The 19,269-nt window shown below is 49.8% G+C and overlaps 1 protein-coding gene across 1 annotated transcript in view; it reads left to right on the top strand.

Moving 5' to 3' along the window:
- Nucleotides 1-397: 397 nt before the first annotated feature.
- Nucleotides 398-19,269, top strand: part of LOC149427567 (uncharacterized) — a 56,354-nt gene continuing 37,482 nt past the window's right edge. The window contains exons 1-7 of the mRNA XM_089667902.1: nt 398-530; nt 2,600-2,618; nt 5,423-5,478; nt 12,642-12,680; nt 14,961-14,999; nt 16,113-16,160; nt 18,473-18,734. Coding sequence (XP_089524028.1) covers nt 467-530; nt 2,600-2,618; nt 5,423-5,478; nt 12,642-12,680; nt 14,961-14,999; nt 16,113-16,160; nt 18,473-18,734 — 527 coding nt within the window. The 5' untranslated portion in view covers nt 398-466. The remainder of the gene's footprint in view (nt 531-2,599; nt 2,619-5,422; nt 5,479-12,641; nt 12,681-14,960; nt 15,000-16,112; nt 16,161-18,472; nt 18,735-19,269) is intronic.

Below are 19,269 nucleotides of genomic sequence, written 5' to 3'. Positions count from 1 at the left end.
TGGGTGTGATTTGAGGACACAGGGGCCCCATGATCCCCTATTGCCCGGGGGCCCCATGAGTTGTCAGTCCGTCCCTGGTCCGTAGACGTTCATTGCACTCGAATTTAACTTCAGCGCCTCACAGCACTAATATATCAGTTTATATCATTTGTGTTGTTTGCATATTTATTATTGGATTTTATGAAGGTTAAGAGGTTTTGCCTTTATGTCAGCCGCCTTATCCTGCACTACGTAGCGCTCCTATACTTTCTGCCATCATTTGTTTTAGGGTGAATTGAACTTTAAACACCATTTCTGTAGAAATTGAGTCTGAAAAACATTTCCCTGGAACTTTGGAAAGCATATCAGGCTTCGTACGGGAAACTCGCCCACACACACAATGTGATGCAATCCATTCTGATTATAAGAGGCAGCTGCAGCATCTGTCGGGACCACAAATCTCAGGATAGCGCCCAGATCTCTCGGTATGGGGCTCCTCTGGATTCTGGCAATTCTTGCCGCAGCAAACCCCGTACTGCCATATCAAGACGGTGAGTGAGGGGTTCATAGGAACATTTTATAGAGGTAGATCGATAGATAGATATTAGAGAGAGAGAGGGGGGGAGCAAGAGAAAGAGAGAGATATGGAGAGAGAGGGGGGGAGTGCGCGAGAGAGAGAGATATGGAGAGAGAGAGGGGGGAGTGCGCGCGAGAGAGAGAGAGGTGGGGAGAGAGAGATGGGTGGAGATGGAGAGAGAGAGATGGATGTATTGGGGGGGGGGGGGGGGAGAGAGAGAGGATAGATGGATAGAGAGAAATATGGAGGGGGGAGCGAGAGAAAGAGATGGATAGAGAAAGAGAGGGGGGAGAGAGAGGGGTAGAAAGAGAGATGATAGATAGATAGATAATAGAGAGAGATGGATATAAATATACAGTGGGGATGGAAAGTTTGGGCACCCCAGCTAAAAATGTGTATTAATGTGCATAAAGAAGCCAAGGAAAGATGGAAAAATCTCCAAAAGGCATCAAATTACAGATTAGACATTCTTATAATATGTCAACAAAAGTTAGATTTTATTTCCATCATTTACACTTTCAAAGGAACAGAAAACAAAAAAATGGCGTCTGCAAAAGTTTGGGCCCCCTGCAGAGTTAATATCTTGTACTGCCCCCTTTGGCAAGTATCACAGCTTGTAAACGCTTTTTGTAGCCAGCCAAGAGTCTTTCAATTCTTGTTTGAGGTATCTTTGCCCATTCTTCCTTACAAAAGTCTTCCAGTTCTTTGAGATTTCTGGGCTGTCTGTCACGCACGGCTCTTTTAAGGTCTATCCATAGATTTTCAATGATGTTGAGGTCAGGAGATTGTGAAGGCCATGGCAAAACCTTCAGTTTACGCCTCTTGATGTAATCCCCCGTGGATTTCGAGGTGTGTTTAGGATCATTATCCATTTGTAGAAGCTATCCTCTCTTTAACTTCAGCTTTTTCACAGATGGCATCAAGTTACCATCCAAAATTTGCTGAAATTTTATTGAATCCATTTTTCCTTCTACTCGTGAGATGTTCCCTGTGCCACTGGCTGCAACACAACCCCAAAGCATGACTGATCCAACCCCATGCTTCACAGTTGGACAGAGGTTCTTTTCATTAAATTCTGTGCCCCTTCTTCTCCAAACGTACCTTTGCTCATTCCAGCCAAAAACTTCAATTTTAACCTCATCGGTCCACAGAACTTGTTTCCAAAATGCATCAGGCTTGTCTATATGTTCATTTGCAAAGTTCAAACGATGATTTTTGTGGTGAGGACGTAGAAGAGGTTTTCTTCTGATGACTCTTCCATGAAGACCATATTTGTACAAGTATCTCTTTATAGTGGAATAGTGACCACAACTCCAGTGTCTGCCAGATCTTTCTGGAGGGATCGTGCAGTCAAACGTGGGTTTTGAATTGTTTTTCTCACAATCCTGCGAGCTGTTCTGTCTGATATTTTTCTTGGTCTTCCAGATCTTGCTTTAACTTCCACTGTTCCTGATGACTGCCATTTCTTAATGACATTCCGAACAGAGGATATTGACATCTGAAAACACTTTGCTATCTTCTTATAGCCTTCTCCAGCTTTGTGAGCGTCAACTATTTTCAGTTTCAGTTTTCTAGACAACTGCTTAGAAGAACCCATGATGCTGATTGTTGGGGCAAGGTCAGATGAGTCAGGGCATTTAAAACCTTTGAGATTGACATCACCTGGTCTTCCCAGACGATGATTGAGAACAATCCATGACACTGGCAGGTCTCAGCTTGGCAAAGGGGGCAGTGCATGCTATAAACTCTGCAGGGGGCCCAAACTTTTGCAGACGCCATTTTTTTGTTTTCTGTTATTTTGAAAGTGTAAATGATGGAAATAAAATCTAACTTTTGTTGACATATTATAAGAATGTCTAATCTGTAATTTGATGCCTTTTGGAGATTTTTCCATCTTTCCTTGGCTTCTTTATGCACATTAATACAAATTTTTAGCTGGGGTGCCCAAACTTTCCATCCCCACTGTATATATAAAGAGAGATAGATCCCAGGATTCAGAGTCTGTCACTGTAACACTTGAAATGTATTTTCTTTTGTTTGTAGATCTCTGGCCTATGGACAGGTAATGGAAGCTCGGGATATGTATCATTATCTATATATATAGTCACACAAGCCTTTTGTATGCAAATCACATCATAAGTCTGATTTAAAGAGAGTAAAGAACATTAAAGAGGTATGGAAGGTGTCAGGTAAGTACAGAGGTATGGAAGGTGTCAGGTGAGTATGGAGGTATGGAAGGTGTCAGGTGAGTATGGAGGTATGGGAGGTGTCAGGTGAGTACAGAGGTATGGAAGGTGTCAGGTGAGTACAGAGGTATGGAAGGTGTCAGGTAAGTACAGAGGTATGGAAGGTGTCAGGTGAGTATGGAGGTATGGAAGGTGTCAGGTGAGTATGGAGGTATGGGAGGTGTCAGGTGAGTACAGAGGTATGGGAGGTGTCAGGTGAGTACAGAGGTATGGAAGGTGTCAGGTGAGTACAGAGGTATGAAAGGTGTCAGGTGAGTACAGAGGTATGGAAGGTGTCAGGTGAGTACAGATGTCTGGGAGGTGTCAGGTGAGTATGGAGGTATGGAAGGTGTCAGGTGAGTACAGAGGAATGGAAGGTGTCAGGTGAGTATGGAGGTATGGAAGGTGTCAGGTGAGTACAGAGGAATGGAAGGTGTCAGGTGAGTATGGAGGTCAGGGCTTCTTCTGGCATGCAGGTGGTAATCACAAACAAGGCCACACCCAGTAGGGTAGCAGGCATCTGGGGCGATGTTACGGGGATCAGAGTTCCGGACACAACGGGCAGGAACAATGTACGGAACGCAGGGCGACACCAGAACTCGGGACATATTCCCGCCTGACTGGTTTTACAAGCAGTAGCAGATCACACATCTTTCTGTTCGCCATTTACATGATAGGAAATCTGCCATGAAGTTCAAACCCAAACCACACCTTTCCCGTATTTCTGTTCTGTAGGCACCACAGGCTTCCGACTCGCGGGTTTCCATCAAGACTGCAATCACACAGGTCTGATACGCAGCCACTGCAGGGGTGGATTTAGGTTTTGTGCTGCCCTAGGCACCCCACGGAGAGACCCTGACACCGACCAACACCCCCCTCCCCCACGAAGAGAGCCTGACATTGACCAACAGCACCCCACCCAAGAGAGCCTTGCACTACCACTGCCCCCCATCCACCCAAGAGAGCCGTCCACCCCCCACAGAGAGTTCCTGATGCCGACCAACACCCCCCTTACCCACAAAGAAAGCCTAACATTGACCAACACCCCCCTCCCCCATTAAGAAAGCCTGACATTGACCAACAACACCCCAGCCCCCCATCCACCCAAGAGAGCCGTCCACCCCCCACGGAGAGTCCCTGATGCCGACCAACACCCCCCTCCCCCACGAAGAGAGCCTGACATTGACCAACAGCACCCCACCCAAGAGAGCCTTCCACTACCGCTGCCCCCCATCCACCCAAGAGAGCCGTCCACCCCCCACGGAGAGTCCCTGATGCCTACACTAGCCACCCCAGCGGCGGTCGACTTGCTTGTAAAAGCAATCCTAGCGGCTAATTAGCCACTGGATTTCTTTTACAAGAAGTGGCAGGAGACTCCCCTCCACACCCTTCGGCCACCTTCCGTAGCTCTCCCATCCCACTGGGAGATCCGGGTGTTCAACCAGCAGTTCTGCCGGTTTACCACAGAGCTCATGGAGGACCAGATGGTGGACCAGATGGTCCCTGATCATCTCTATGGTACAGGTAACTGGAAGCGATGAGCATTTTCATGATTTTCCGGTTTCCCTGATGTGGACTGCGCCATTTGTTAAATAGGGAAAGCAAGCATCTGAACACATCGATCTTGGTTTGATCAGATGCTTTTCAGGTCAGAGGAGACATCTGGGGTCTAATAGATGAATGGAAGTACAATTAAAGGAAGTACAGTTATCATGTGATCTGCTGCGATTGGCCACAGCGATCACATGGTACCGGCAGCTGGCCGATACACTGATAGGTCGTCCGGTGGACACAGAGATCACATGGTACCGGTAGCTGGCCGATACACTGATAGGTCGTCCGGTGGACACAGAGATCACATGGTACCGGCAGCGGGCCAATACACTGATAGGTCGTCCGGTGGACTCAGCGATCACATGGTACCGGCAGCAGGCCGGTACACTGATAGGTCGTCCGGTGGACACAGCAATCACATGGTACCGGCAGCTGGCCAATACACTGATAGGTCATCCGGTGGACACAGAGATCACATGGTACCGGCAGCGGGCCGGTACACTGATAGGTCGTCCGGTGGACACAGAGATCACATGGTACCGGCAGCGGGCCAATACACTGATAGGTCGTCCGGTGGACACAGAGATCACATGGTACCGGCAGCGGGCCAATACACTGATAGGTCGTCCGGTGGACACAGCAGGTGACAGATTATGCCGCAGCACATGGGGCGCACATGAGGTGAAGATGTCACATGACGTCCGCTCCGAACGGCGAATGCCCCTTCCGGCCTATAGTAAAAGGACGACCGTGTTGGTAAAATTCACTGCCTCTGTCCTGGTGACATCACTGAAAGTGAAAGAAAATCCAAAATTTCAGGTTGTCGCCAAAGAGGAGAAATCTTCCAACGGGGACACAGAGATCAGGTGACAACCAGGGATTCCCTCATTTTGCAGAGATTTCCTCTCACTTCCCATTGTGGCTATGGGTCAGGAAGTGATATCTCCCCAATGGGGACACAGATGACAAAAAACAAAACAAAAACTGACCGGGGTCATAACCCTCCATTACTCCATCCAAAATAAAACAAACGTTTAGCCTCAGTACGTCTTTCGGATCAGTAATACATTTTTTTGTCGTTGTCTAGGTATGTTGAAGATTATGATGACCTGGACTACTCTGATTTTACACCACAGATGAAAAGTGAGTAGTTTCTTGTATCACTTTCCTTTGATCCCACCCCCTACCCACCTCTGAGCACTGTCATTTGGTCCCACCCCCTACCCACCTCTGAGCACTGTCCTTTGGTCCCACCCCCTACCCACCTCTGAGCACTGTCCTTTGGTCCCACCCCCTACCCACCTCTGAGCACTATCCTTTGGTCCCACCTCTGAGCACTGTCCTTTGGTCCCACCCTTACCCACCTCTGAGCACTATCCTTTGGTCCCACCTCTGAGCACTGTCCTTTGGTCCCACCCCCTACCCCCCTCTGAGCACTGTCCTTTGGTCCCACCTCTGAGCACTGCACTTTGGTCCCACCCCCTTCCCACCTCTGAGCACTGTCCTTTGGTCTCACCTTTGAGCACTGTCCTTTGGTCCCACCACTACCCACCTCTAAGCACTGTCCTTTGGACCAAACCCCTATACTCCTTTGAGCACTGTCCTTTGGTCCCACCCCTACCCACCTCTGAGCACTCCTCCTTTGGTCCCATCTCTGAGCACTGTCCTTTGGTCCCATCTCTGAGCACTGTCATTTGGCCCCATCTCTGAGCACTGTCCTTTGGTCCCACCCCCTACCCACCTCTGAGCACTGTCCTTTGGTCCCACCCCCTACCCACCTCTGAGCACTGTCCTTTGGTCCCACCTCTGAGCACTGTCCTTTGGTCTCACCTTTGAGCACTGTCCTTTGGTCCCACCACTACCCACCTTTGAGCACTGTCCTTTGGTCCCACCCCCTTCCCACCTCTGAGCACTGTCCTTTGGTCTCACCTCTGAGCACTGTCCTTTAGTCTCACCCCCTACCCACCTCTGAGCACTGCCATTTGGTCCCACCTCTGAGCACTGTCCTTTGGTCCCACCCCCTACCCACCTCTGAGCACTGCCCTTTGGTCCCACCTCTGAGCACTGCTCTTTGGTCCCACCCCCTACCTACCTCTGAGCACTGTCCTTTGGTCCCACCTCTGAGCACTGCCCTTTGGTCCCACCCCCTTCCCACCTCTGAGCACTATCCTTTGGTCCCACCTCTGAGCACCGTCCTTTGGTCCCACCCTTACCCACCTCTGAGCACTATCCTTTGGTCCCACCTCTGAGCACTGCACTTTGGTCGCACCCCCTTCCCACCTCTGAGCACTGTCCTTTGGTCTCACCTTTTAGCACTGTCCTTTTGGTCTCACCTTTTAGCACTGTCCTTTGGTCCCACCCTTGAGCACTGCACTTTGGTCCCGCCTCCTTCCCACCTCTGAGCACTGTCCTTTGGTCTCACCTTTGAGCACTGCCCTTTGGTCCCACCCCCTTCCCACCTCTGAGCACTGTCCTTTGGTCTCACCTTTGAGCACTGTCCTTTGATCCCACCACTACCCACCTTTGAGCACTGTCCTTTGGTCCCACCACTACCCACCTTTGACCACTGTCCTTTGGACCCAACCCCTACCCTCCTTTGAGCACTGTCCTTTGGTCCCACCCCTACCCACCTCTGAGCACTCCTCCTTTGGTCCCACCTCTGAGCACTATCCTTTGGTCCCACCTCTGAGCACTGTCCTTTGGTCCCACCCCTTACCCACCTCTGAGCACTGTCCTTTGGTCTCACCTTTGAGCACTGCACTTTGGTCCCACCCCCTTCCCACCTCTGAGCACTGTCCTTTGGTCTCACCTCTGAGCACTGTCCTTTGGTCTCACCTTTGAGCACTGTCCTTTGGTCCCACCACTACCCACCTCTGAGCACTGTCCTTTGGTCCCACCCCTACCCACCTCTGAGCACTCCTCCTTTGGTCCCACCTCTGTGCACTGTCCTTTGGTCCCACCTCTGAACACTGTCCTTTGGTCCCACCTCTGAGCACTGTCCTTTGGTCCCACCTTTAAACACTGCCCTTTGGTCCCACCCCCTTCCCACCTCTGAGCACTGTCCTTTGGTCTCACCTTTTAGCACTGTCCTTTGGTCTCACCTTTTAGCACTGTCCTTTGGTCCCACCCCTGAGCACTGCACTTTGGTCCCGCCTCCTTCCCACCTCTGAGCACTGTCCTTTGGTCTCAGCTTTGAGCACTGCCCTTTGGTCCTACCCCCTTCCCACCTCTGAGCACTGTCCTTTGGTCTCACCTTTGAGCACTGTCCTTTGGTCCCACCACTACCCACCTTTGAGCACTATCCTTTGGTCCCACCACTACCCACCTTTGAGCACTGTCCTTTGGACCCAACCCCTACCCTCCTTTGAGCACTGTCCTTTGATCCCACCCCTACCCACCTCTGAGCACTCCTCCTTTGGTCCCACCTCTGAGCACTATCCTTTGGTCCCACCTCTGAGCACTGTCCTTTGGTCCCACCCCCTACCCACCTCTGAGCACTGTCCTTTGGTCTCACCTTTGAGCACTGCACTTTGGTCCCACCCCCTTCCCACCTCTGAGCACTGTCCTTTGGTCTCACCTCTGAGCACTGTCCTTTGGTCTCACCTTTGAGCACTGTCCTTTGGTCCCACCACTACCCACCTCTGAGCACTGTCCTTTGGTCCCACCCCTACCCACCTCTGAGCACTCCTCCTTTGGTCCCACCTCTGAGCACTGTCCTTTGATCCCACCTCTGAGCACTGTCCTTTGGTCCCACCTCTGAGCACTGTCCTTTGGTCCCACCTCTGAGCACTGTCCTTTGGTCCCACCCCCTACCCACCTCTGAGCACTGTCCTTTGGTCCCACCTCTGAGCACTGTCCTTTGGTCCCACCTCTGAGCACTGTCCTTTGGTCCCACCTCTGAGCACTGCACTTTGGTCCCACCCCCTTCCCACCTCTGAGCACTGTCCTTTGGTCTCACCTTTGAGCACTGTCCTTTGGTCCCACCACTACCCACCTTTGAGCACTGTCCTTTGGTCCCACCCCCTTCCCACCTCTGAGCACTGTCCTTTGGTCTCACCTCTGAGCACTGTGCTTTGGTCCCACCACTACCCACCTTTGAGCACTGTCCTTTGGTCCCACCACTACCCACCTCTGAGCACTGTCCTTTGGACCCAACCCCTACCCTCCTTTGAGCACTGTCCTTTAGTCCCACCCCTACCCACCTATGAGCACTCCTCCTTTGGTCCCACCTCTGAACACTGTCCTTTGGTCCCATCTCTGAGCACTGTCCTTTGGTCCCACCTCTGAGCACTGTCCTTTGGTCCCACCCCCTACCCACCTCTGAGCACTGTCCTTTGGTCCCACCTCTGAGCACTGTCCTTTGGTCCCACCTCTGAGCACTGCCCTTTGGTTCCACCCCCTTCCCACCTCTGAGCACTGTCCTTTGGTCCCACCCCCTTCCCACCTCTGAGCACTATCCTTTGGTCCCACCTCTGAGCACCGTCCTTTGGTCCCACCCTTACCCACCTCTGAGCACTGTCCTTTGGTCCCACCTCTGAGCACTGTCCTTTGGTCCCACCTCTGAGCACTGTCCTTTGGTCTCACCTTTTAGCACTGTCCTTTGGTCCCACCCTTACCCACCTCTAAGCACTATCCTTTGGTCCCACCTCTGAGCACTATCCTTTGGTCCCACCTCTGAGCACTATCCTTTGGTCCCACCTCTGAGCACTGTCCTTTGGTCCCACCCCCTACCCACCTCTGAGCACTGTCCTTTGGTCCCACCCCTGAGCACTGCACTTTGGTCCCGCCTCCTTCCCACCTCTGAGCACTGTCCTTTGGTCTCACCTTTGAGCACTGCCCTTTGGTCCCACCCCCTTCCCACCTCTGAGCACTGTCCTTTGGTCTCACCTCTGAGCACTGTGCTTTGGTCCCACCACTACCCACCTTTGAGCACTGTCCTTTGGTCCCACCACTACCCACCTCTGAGCACTGTCCTTTGGACCCAACCCCTACCCTCCTTTGAGCACTGTCCTTTAGTCCCACCCCTACCCACCTATGAGCACTCCTCCTTTGGTCCCACCTCTGAACACTGTCCTTTGGTCCCATCTCTGAGCACTGTCCTTTGGTCCCACCTCTGAGCACTGTCCTTTGGTCCCACCCCCTACCCACCTCTGAGCACTGTCCTTTGGTCCCACCTCTGAGCACTGTCCTTTGGTCCCACCTCTGAGCACTGCCCTTTGGTCCCACCCCCTTCCCACCTCTGAGCACTGTCCTTTGGTCCCACCCCCTTCCCACCTCTGAGCACTATCCTTTGGTCTCACCTCTGAGCACCGTCCTTTGGTCCCACCCTTACCCACCTCTGAGCACTGTCCTTTGGTCCCACCTCTGAGCACTATCCTTTGGTCCCACCTCTGAGCACTATCCTTTGGTCCCACCTCTGAGCACTGTCCTTTGGTCCCACCCCCTACCCACCTCTGAGCACTGTCCTTTGGTCCCACCCCTGAGCACTGCACTTTGGTCCCGCCTCCTTCCCACCTCTGAGCACTGTCCTTTGGTCTCACCTTTGAGCACTGCCCTTTGGTCCCACCCCCTTCCCACCTCTGAGCACTGTCCTTTGGTCTCACCTTTGAGCACTGTCCTTTGGTCCCACCACTACCCACCTTTGAGCACTGTCCTTTGGTCCCACCACTACCCACCTTTGAGCACTGTCCTTTGGACCCAACCCCTACCCTCCTTTGAGCACTGTCCTTTGGTCCCACCCCTACCCACCTCTGAGCACTCCTCCTTTGGTCCCATCTCTGAGCACTCCTCCTTTGGTCCCATCTCTGAGCACTCCTCCTTTGGTCCCACCTCTGAGCACTGTCCTTTGGTCCCACCCCTACCCACCTCTGAGCACTCCTCCTTTGGTCCCATCTCTGAGCACTCCTCCTTTGGTCCCATCTCTGAGCACTCCTCCTTTGGTCCCACCTCTGAGCACTGTCCTTTGGTCCCACCCCTACCCACCTCTGAGCACTATCCTTTGGTCCCATCTCTGAGCACTGTCCTTTGGTGCCACCCCCTACTCACCTCTGAGCACTGTCCTTTGATCCCACCCCGAACTAACCTCCTAGTACCGCCCCTTTAGAGAAAACAGAAGAACGTATCATTCAGTGGTGCAAAGTAGTTTGCATGGAATTTGTTATTGATTGGTAACAAGAAAAGCAGTAAAATAGATGCCCTGCAGCTAGCAAAAATAGACCCCCTCCCCCAGCAACAACAGAGCTCCCCAGTAACAATAAATCCTCCCAGCAACAATAAATCTCCTGCAACAAACACCCCCTCCCCCGTAACAATAGATCCACACCAGCAACAATATAATCCCCCAACAACAGATCCCCTGCAATAAAATATACCACACAGTAACAATAGATCACCCCAGAAATAACAGATCCCCCCAGAAATAACAGATCCTCCCAGAAATAACAGATCCTCCCAGCAACAATAGGCCCTCCAATCAGAGTGCCTCCTAATATCAACTATCCCTATTAGAGTACCCCCTTATATAAACTATCCCAACCAGAGCGCCCCCTTACATCAAGTGTCCCAACCAGAGCACCTCTTTATATCAACCTGTCCCAACCAGAGTGCCCCCTTATATCAACCTGTCCCAACCAGAGTGCCCCCTTATATCAACCTGTCCCAACCAGAGTGCCCCCTTATATCAACCTGTCCCAACCAGAGTGCCCCCTTATATCAACCTGTCCCAACCAGAGCACCTCCTTATATCAAGTGTCCCAACCAGAGTGCCCCCTTACATCAAGTGTCCCAACCAGAGTGCCTCCTTATATCAAGTGTCCCAACCAGAGTGCCCCCTTACATCAAGTGTCCCAACCAGAGCACCTCTTTATATCAACCTGTCCCAACCAGAGTGCCCCCTTATATCAACCTGTCCCAACCAGAGTGCCCCCTTATATCAACCTGTCCCAACCAGAGCACCTCCTTATATCAAGTGTCCCAACCAGAGTGCCCCCTTACATCAAGTGTCCCAACCAGAGTGCCTCCTTATATCAAGTGTCCCAACCAGAGTGCCCCCTTACATCAAGTGTCCCAACCAGAGTGCCTCCTTATATCAAGTGTCCCAACCAGAGTGCCCCCTTACATCAAGTGTCCCAACCAGAGTGCCCCCTTACATCAAGTGTCCCAACCAGAGTGCCCCCTTACATCAAGTGTCCCAACCAGAGCGCCCCCTTACATCAAGTGTCCCAACCAGAGCGCCCCCTTACATCAAGTGTCCCAACCAGAGCGCCTCCTTACATCAAGTGTCCCAACCAGAGCGCCTCCTTACATCAAGTGTCCCAACCAGAGCGCCTCCTTACATTAAGTGTCCCAACCAGAGCGCCTCCTTATATCAAGTGTCCCAACCAGAGCGCCTCCTTATATCAAGTGTCCCAACCAGAGCGCCTCCTTATATCAAGTGTCCCAACCAGAGCGCCTCCTTATATCAAGTGTCCCAACCAGAGTGCCCCCTTACATCAAGTGTCCCAACCAGAGCGCCTCCTTATATCAAGTGTCCCAACCAGAGTGCCCCCTTATATCAAATGTCCCCATCAGAGTGCCCCCTTATATCAACCGCCCCCATCAGAGTGCCCCCTTATATCAACCGCCCCCATCAGAGTGCCCCCTTGTATCAAGTGTCCCCATCAGAGTGCCCCCTTATATCAAGTGTCCCCATCAATGTGTCCCCTTATATCAACTGTCCCCATCAGAGTGCCCCTTACATCACCTGTCCCATCAGAGTGCCTCCATATATAAACTGTCCCATCAGAGTGCCCCCTTACATCAACTGTCCCCACCAGAGTGCCCCTTATATCAACCGTCCCCATCAGAGTGCCCCCCTATATCAACCACCCCCATCAGAGTGCCCCCCTATATCAACCACCCCCATCAGAGTGCCCCCTTATATCAACCACCCCCATCAGAGTGCCCCCTTACATCAACTGTCCCCATCAGAGTGCCCCCTTACATCACCTGTCCCCATCAGAGTTCCCCCTTACATCAACTATCCCCATCAGAGTGCCCCCTTACACCCACTATCCCTATTAGAGTGCCTCCTTGTTCCAATCAGATTCACCAATCCTCAGGTGTGGGGGCTGAAGAAGTTTTCATTTTTCCGGCTAAAATCAATTACAGAGAATATTTGTTGCTGTGGCCAGAAATGCTGCGTCCTCGTCTCTGTAGGAGGAACTGGGAGAGAAAAATCTTTCTGAAAACTATGAATCCCATTATTCCCCCCCCCCCCCATTCTTTACACTCTGCAATCATCTTGCTTCTTCCTTTCTGTTTTGCAGTGACTCGGTATTGGATGGATCCGGGGCCTAACATCGGGAGTAAGTCTGTCAATGTTTTATATCCTTGCTTCATTCCATCTGGAGCCTATGTGACCATGTATTCTGGGTAGGGGGCGTGAGCTACCCGTGACACCATTCGGTTCCAGCCGGTGATTACTCGCCGGCGCCCGGTGATTGCTGAGCATCTCCGACGGGGGAGAAACCTGTATGTAAACAATACAGATCTCTCCCCTGTCAGCTCCTGCACACTGCTTTGTATGGCTCTGCATAGCAGCATGCTCACAGTGAACCACCAGGCAGGTAGGGAACGCGCGTGATCCGCAAGCGCGCCCTACCCATGCTGATGATCGTGGCCCTGGGTGTCAATCACTGGGTCCTGGCCGATGATTATCCGCTGTGGCCCGGTGAGTACCTGCGATCGCCGACTGACAGCCCTCCTCCCTGTCAGTTTGACCACACTAATTGGGATGGCTGAGCACAGCCATCCTGATCAGTGTGCTTACAGTGAAGCACACCCCCCCCCTACTAAAACACTCTCAGCACACAAGTAATCCTTTGATCGCCCCTCATGTTAACCCCTTCCTGCCCAGTGCCATTAGTACAGTGTTGGTGCTGTTTATTAGCACTGATCACTGTATTGGTGTCACTGACACCAAGTCAGTCCCCCCCCTAGTGTAAGAATGCCCGCCGCAATCCCGCAGTCCTGCTATAAGTCGATGATCGCCGCCATTACTAGTAAAAATAAAAAATAAAATAAAACAATCCCACTATATTTACCTCCACTTGTAGACGCTATAACTTTCACATAAACCAATTCATTATCGGGATTTTTTTTTTAGCGAAGACACGGAGCAGAATACATTTTGGCCTAAATTTATGACGAAATTCGATTTTTTTACATTTTCGGACATGTTTAACCAATTTAATACCGGGCAATTTTACCCCCTCCCCCCCAGGCCAGTTTTCACGTTTCAGCACTCTCACACTTTGAATGACAATTGCGCGGTCATACAACATTGTACCCAAACTAAAATTTTATCATTTTCCTCACACAACTAGAGCTTTCTTTTGGTGGTATTTAATCACCGCTGGGGTTTTTATTTTTTGCTAAATTAACAAAAAATACCAAAAATTTTGAAGAAAAAACACGTTTTTCTTTGTTTCTGTTATAAAAGTTTGCAAATAAATAATTGTTCTTCATAAATTTAGGCCGAGATGTATTCTGCTCCATGTCTTGGGTGAAAATATCCCAAATTAGGATGTATTATTTAGTTTGTAGGAAAGTTATAGAGTTCACAAACTATGGTATAGATCTGAATATTGATCAATCCTGAAGTACTGACAGCCAATCTAATTTCTTGAGGTCCAAGAATGTCAGAACAGAACAGATATCCCCCAAATGTCAGAACAGAACAGATATCCCCCAAATGTCAGAACAGAACAGATATCCCCCAAATGTCAGAACAGAACAGATATCCCCCAAATGTCAGGACAGAACAGATATCCCCCAAATGTCAGGACAGAACAGATATCCCCCAAATGTCAGGACAGAACAGATATCCCCCAAATGTCAGGACGGTACAGATATCCCCCAAATGTCAGGACGGCACAGATATCCCCAAAATGTCAGGACGGTACAGATATCCCCCCAATTGTCAGGACAGTACAGATATCCCCCAAATGTCAGGACAGTACAGATACCCCCAAATGACCCCTTTTTGCAGAGTAGACAGTCCAATGTACTTCATAAGAGGCATGGCAAATTTTTTGAAGTTGTATTTTTTTGTCATACTTTTTCGGAAAATGAAAAAATTAAAAAAATTATTTTCACTATTTTTTTTTTACATACTGTCACCAGTGCAGTACAGCGTCTTCATATAACTGGCATGGCGGTGATCAGGGATACTGACTGGTGACAGTATGAGAAAATATATATATATATATATATATATATATATTTATTATTTTTAATTTTTTATTACATTTTTTTTTTTTAAGATTTTTTTTTTCATACCTGCCTGGAGTTTGGATGTTCTTCCTGTGCCTGTGTGGATAATGAAAATATGTTTGCACTATTTTATTAAAAATGCAGCTCCCCTTGCATAATTTGAAATCAGTTCTCAGCAGTTGAGGGTAGGATTTCTTGGTTTGTTGGGTGCGGGATACAAGAACCGCGGTGCTTGGGATGGTTGTTGGGGGTCTGGAAAGCAGGATGTGGTCAGGGTCAGATTTCATTTACTGCTACAGGCCTAAAATATTTTGGAACCAGAGAGGGTGGATATAGTTTGTTATTTTGAAGTTTTCTGTTATTTTTTGCAGACCCCCCTACTGAAGTGGAAACAAGCCCGGATGTTGGAAGTGAGTATGTGAACGTTCTTCTTCTTCTACCCTATAATTAATTTAGTGCTAAATATAAAACCCATCAACCCAACTGTCCATCCAGAGCCTCTGGTTTATAGACCGGATACGTTCTAAATATAGAGCCATTTATCCAACTGTCCATCCAGAGCCTCTGGTTTATAGACCGGATATATTGTAAATATAGAGCCATTTATCCAACTGTACACCCAGAGCCTCTGGTTTATAGACCGGATACATCCTAAATATAGAGCCATTTATCCAACAGTCCATCCAGAGCCTCTGGTTTATAGACCGGATATATTGTAAATATAGAGCCATTTATCCAACAGTCCATCCAGAGCCTCTGGTTTATAGACCGGATATATTGTAAATATAGAGCCATTTATCCAACTGTACACCCAGAGCCTCTGGTTTATAGACCGGATATATCGTAAATATAGAACCATTTATCCAACTGTACACCCAGAGCCTCTGGTTTATAGACCGGATACATTCTAAATATGGAGCCATTTATCCAACAGTCCATCCAGAGCCTCTGGTTTACAGACCGGATACATCCTAAATATAGAACCATTTATCCAACCGTCCATCCAGAGCCTCTGGTTTATAGACCGGATACATCCTAAATATAGAGCCATTTATCCAACCGTCCATCCAGAGCCTCTGGTTTATAGACCGGATACATCCTAAATATAGAGCCATTTATCCAACCGTCCATCCAGAGCCTCCGGTTTATAGACCGGATACGTCCTAAATATAGAACCATTTATCCAACTGTCCATCCAGAGCCTCTGGTTTATAGACCGGATATATCCTAAATATAGAACCATTTATCCAACTGTACATCCAGAGCCTCTGGTTTATAGACCGGATACCTCCTAAATATAGAGCCATTTATCCAACCGTCCATCCAGAGCCTCTGGTTTATAGACCAGTCTCATTACTTATCTGGAAGCAGCAGTGGCTGGAAGTTGAGTACCTTATGGTATACAAATTCCTTGGGAAGGAGACAGTAGAAGTAATCTTTGTGATGTGGGAGTGGAAGGCTCCTCCAGCTAGATATACTCGATTCATGAATGTTCTTTAAGTTCGGCCTTCAATCTATTCCAGGTCTTTGGGAGTCTGAAGTAGAAGACATCAAAAAACATTCCACTGCAGGTAACGTTCCATGTATTGGTCCTCATATAAGAAAAAATATTGGGTTTTCTTATTGTTAAAAAAAATGATTGAAGGTGTTAATAAATATATGTTTTACTCTATCAACGATTCATACTTTACTTCTTGAGAGTACTCATGTAAATTGGGACAGGCTGGTTGGGGCCCCAGTGCATTACTTTTCCCAGGGGCCCATGATGCTATTAAGACGGACCTGCATAGGTGTTTACAGCATTTAGAGGCAGGAGAACTTGGTGCCAGAAAAAAAACCCACTGCCAGTGTCACGGCCCATCCGTCACGCCACGCCCACAGCGACTAGCTACCAAAGGGCACGCACACATGGCCGTGACAGGGGGGTAAAGAGGGAATAAAGGGGACTCAACTTTGAATATATAAAACCGTATATAAGATCAGCCTTGATACCTTTTCACAGCCCGCACTACCTTTGGCCACCACCAGATGGAGACTCCACTCCAATCCAGCTGGTCGACCACACACTGGCAGATACAAATCTTATACAATCTGGTGCACACTAAGGGTTGAGGAGCAGCCTAGCAATTACACACCCTTCTAGAGTCCCTCCAGCTATCCCAGCGTGAACCCCCGTGCTAATCACTCTTCCACTGTCCATTTGCAAACACTAGGCTTTCGGTTGGCTTCTGACGCTGCTTTTCTCCTGGTGTTTAGAAGAGTTGGGCAATCGCCCAGTGTGCATGGGGTCTTGAAGGCATGGGTAACTGGTGTGTGCTGTATAAAGGGCTCAGCTACACAGGTGATTTTGCAGCAGACAGTAGGAAAGTTAGCAGTCTGTTGGTCAGATCCAGTGGCGTATTTTCCCGGAGGCAAACAAGGCGTTTGCCTTGGGCGGCAATTTTTAGGCACCGCCTCCCCAGAGGAAGTGGCAAGGATGGGGACAACCAGAGCTCCCCCATGGGAGGCTGAGGCTGTGCGATGCTGGAGGCTGCGGGGATAGCCGGCTGCTTCTTCTTTCCCTCCAGTTAAGGTCAGTGCAGGAATCGGGTGGTTGTGGAGGGTGGTGGTGGCAAGGGGACTGTTGTATGGTGGCAGACCATGGTTCCCAGGGAGAGGGGGGTTGTGGGGGTGCCCGATTATAGTGTTGCCTAGGGCAGCATCAGGGGCGGACTGACCATTTGGAAACTCGGCACTGCCCGAGGGCCCGGGGTCAGTAGGGGGCCCCATGAGATGCCTCTGGTACCTTTTTCATAGGCTTTTTTGAGTTTGGCCAAGGACACAGGGCCCCCATGATCCCCTATTGCCCGGGGGCCCCATGAGTCGTCAGTCCGCCCCTGGGCAGCACAATAAATAAACACACCGCTAGTCAGATCAATCCCAGAAAGTCTAATCCAACAGAGTCCAGGTACCAGACAGGTAAACAGAAATGACGGACAATTGCCGATAACAGGTTGATGAGGAAAAGATAAGACAAGCTGAGTGTAGAGTCCAAACATTTGCAGGAATAATCCTGGACATCCAGAGACATAAATCACACTGAGCTGAATCCAGGACACCAGAAGCCATGGTAACTATCACGTACCTGGTGACAGAGGCCAATGGAGAGAGGGCTTCCCTTGCGGCTAAGTTCCAGACTCCCCTGAAGGTGGGACTGCAGGAGTCAGGCCCGGAGTAGCACAAGTCGCCTGTTGGAGTGCTTGTTTGGTGGTCCACCCAGGAGCACGGCTGATGCGCTGAGATGGGGTCTGCAGGCAGGGAGCGCCTGTGCGTGGTATGCAGGTCTTCCAGAGAATAGAGGATCACAGGATAACCAGTTCGAGCCAAGGTCGGGTGCCAGGTGGGGATCGGAGCAGACGTAGTCAACTAGCATAGCCGAGGTCATACAGAGAGATCAGGAGAGAAGATCCGTTAGAAAAGTCGGGGTTAGGTCGGGGTTAAAGAAAGCAGACAGGTCCAGGAGCAAGCCGAGTCATTAACAGGAAATCACAAGTCAGGATAGCAAGGGAATGAAGGTACTAAGGAGCCAGAGATCCACCAGCACCTGAAAGTAGTGCAGGGCTTCCTTATAAAGACCGTTTGGCACCAAATTTGAGCCGATGTGAACTTCTGCGGCCATGCAAGGTACTGGCAGTCGTGCCAGGTCTCCTAACACCTCTGCCGAGGACAGAGCCCTGACAGTAACCCTTTGATCAGACACTGGCTGAAGGTCCAGCAGTCTGCAATAATGCTTTCTTGATTAGACCAGGTGTGCACTGCAGAGACCTGGGTGTCAGTAACAATCAGCAGATGGTGACATTTCAAGGCTTGTTGTTATATCTTGAATTTTAATATTATATTTTAGCACACAATGTGGCTTCCAAAGGAAAAACATCTCAGTCCAGCACTAAACAGAGAGCAGCTTCCAGATATGCAATCGATGGCCAGCTTTCTTCCCAATGTGCTTCAACGGAAGTGGAATATAGGCCCTGGTGGAATCTAGACCTAGGATCAAACCACGTTATCTTCTCTGTGGCCATTACAAACAGGAGAGACTGCTGTGCCGAGGACCTGAGCGGAGCTGAAATTCGAATAGGAAACATCGCAGACTGGAGGGAGAACCCCAGGTACGTCGATGATATAGCTTTGTCTGTGGTATAATTACTGAATAACTGTGGCTTTCAATAGACTGAGCTTTGCAAGTGTTGTGAATCTATGGTTCTCTTTGCATTTACAAACCATTCTGCTTTCTTCCTGAGTCAGCCTGTAGGCTGGTGCAGTCCACCTTCTGCACTGCAGGTGACACTCAACCGCAGTGGCTTTGCAGAGGGACAGGAAGTCAAGAGGAACATGGTTCCTCTATGGTTTCCTGGGTCACTGAGGAAGCTAACCGGTTGAATGCTGCCACCCCATGTGACTCTGGTGGCCATCTTGGATCAGGCAGAGTCTATTTAAGATCCTGGTCCCCCAGATTGGCTTGCTTTTAGTGTGTGGGTAGTGTAGGAACAGGTCACCCGTCTGTCAGGGACAGTGAATAGCAGAAGGGAGAGGTTCCAGATGAGTAGGGAAAGGATAGGGCAAAGCCATCCTTCCTGGAAGTCCCCCCATTTGGGTACAGACTGGCCCACAAAACAGATGCTGCTGGCACATCCAAGACCTGGT

Source organism: Staurois parvus, unplaced genomic scaffold (genome assembly GCF_062004578.1).
Source record: "Staurois parvus isolate SC_StPar_1 unplaced genomic scaffold, SC_StPar_1.0 ptg003656l, whole genome shotgun sequence".
NCBI lineage: Eukaryota > Metazoa > Chordata > Amphibia > Anura > Ranidae > Staurois > Staurois parvus.
Note: the sequence above shows the minus strand (reverse complement) of the source record. Positions and strands in the feature narration are given on the sequence as shown.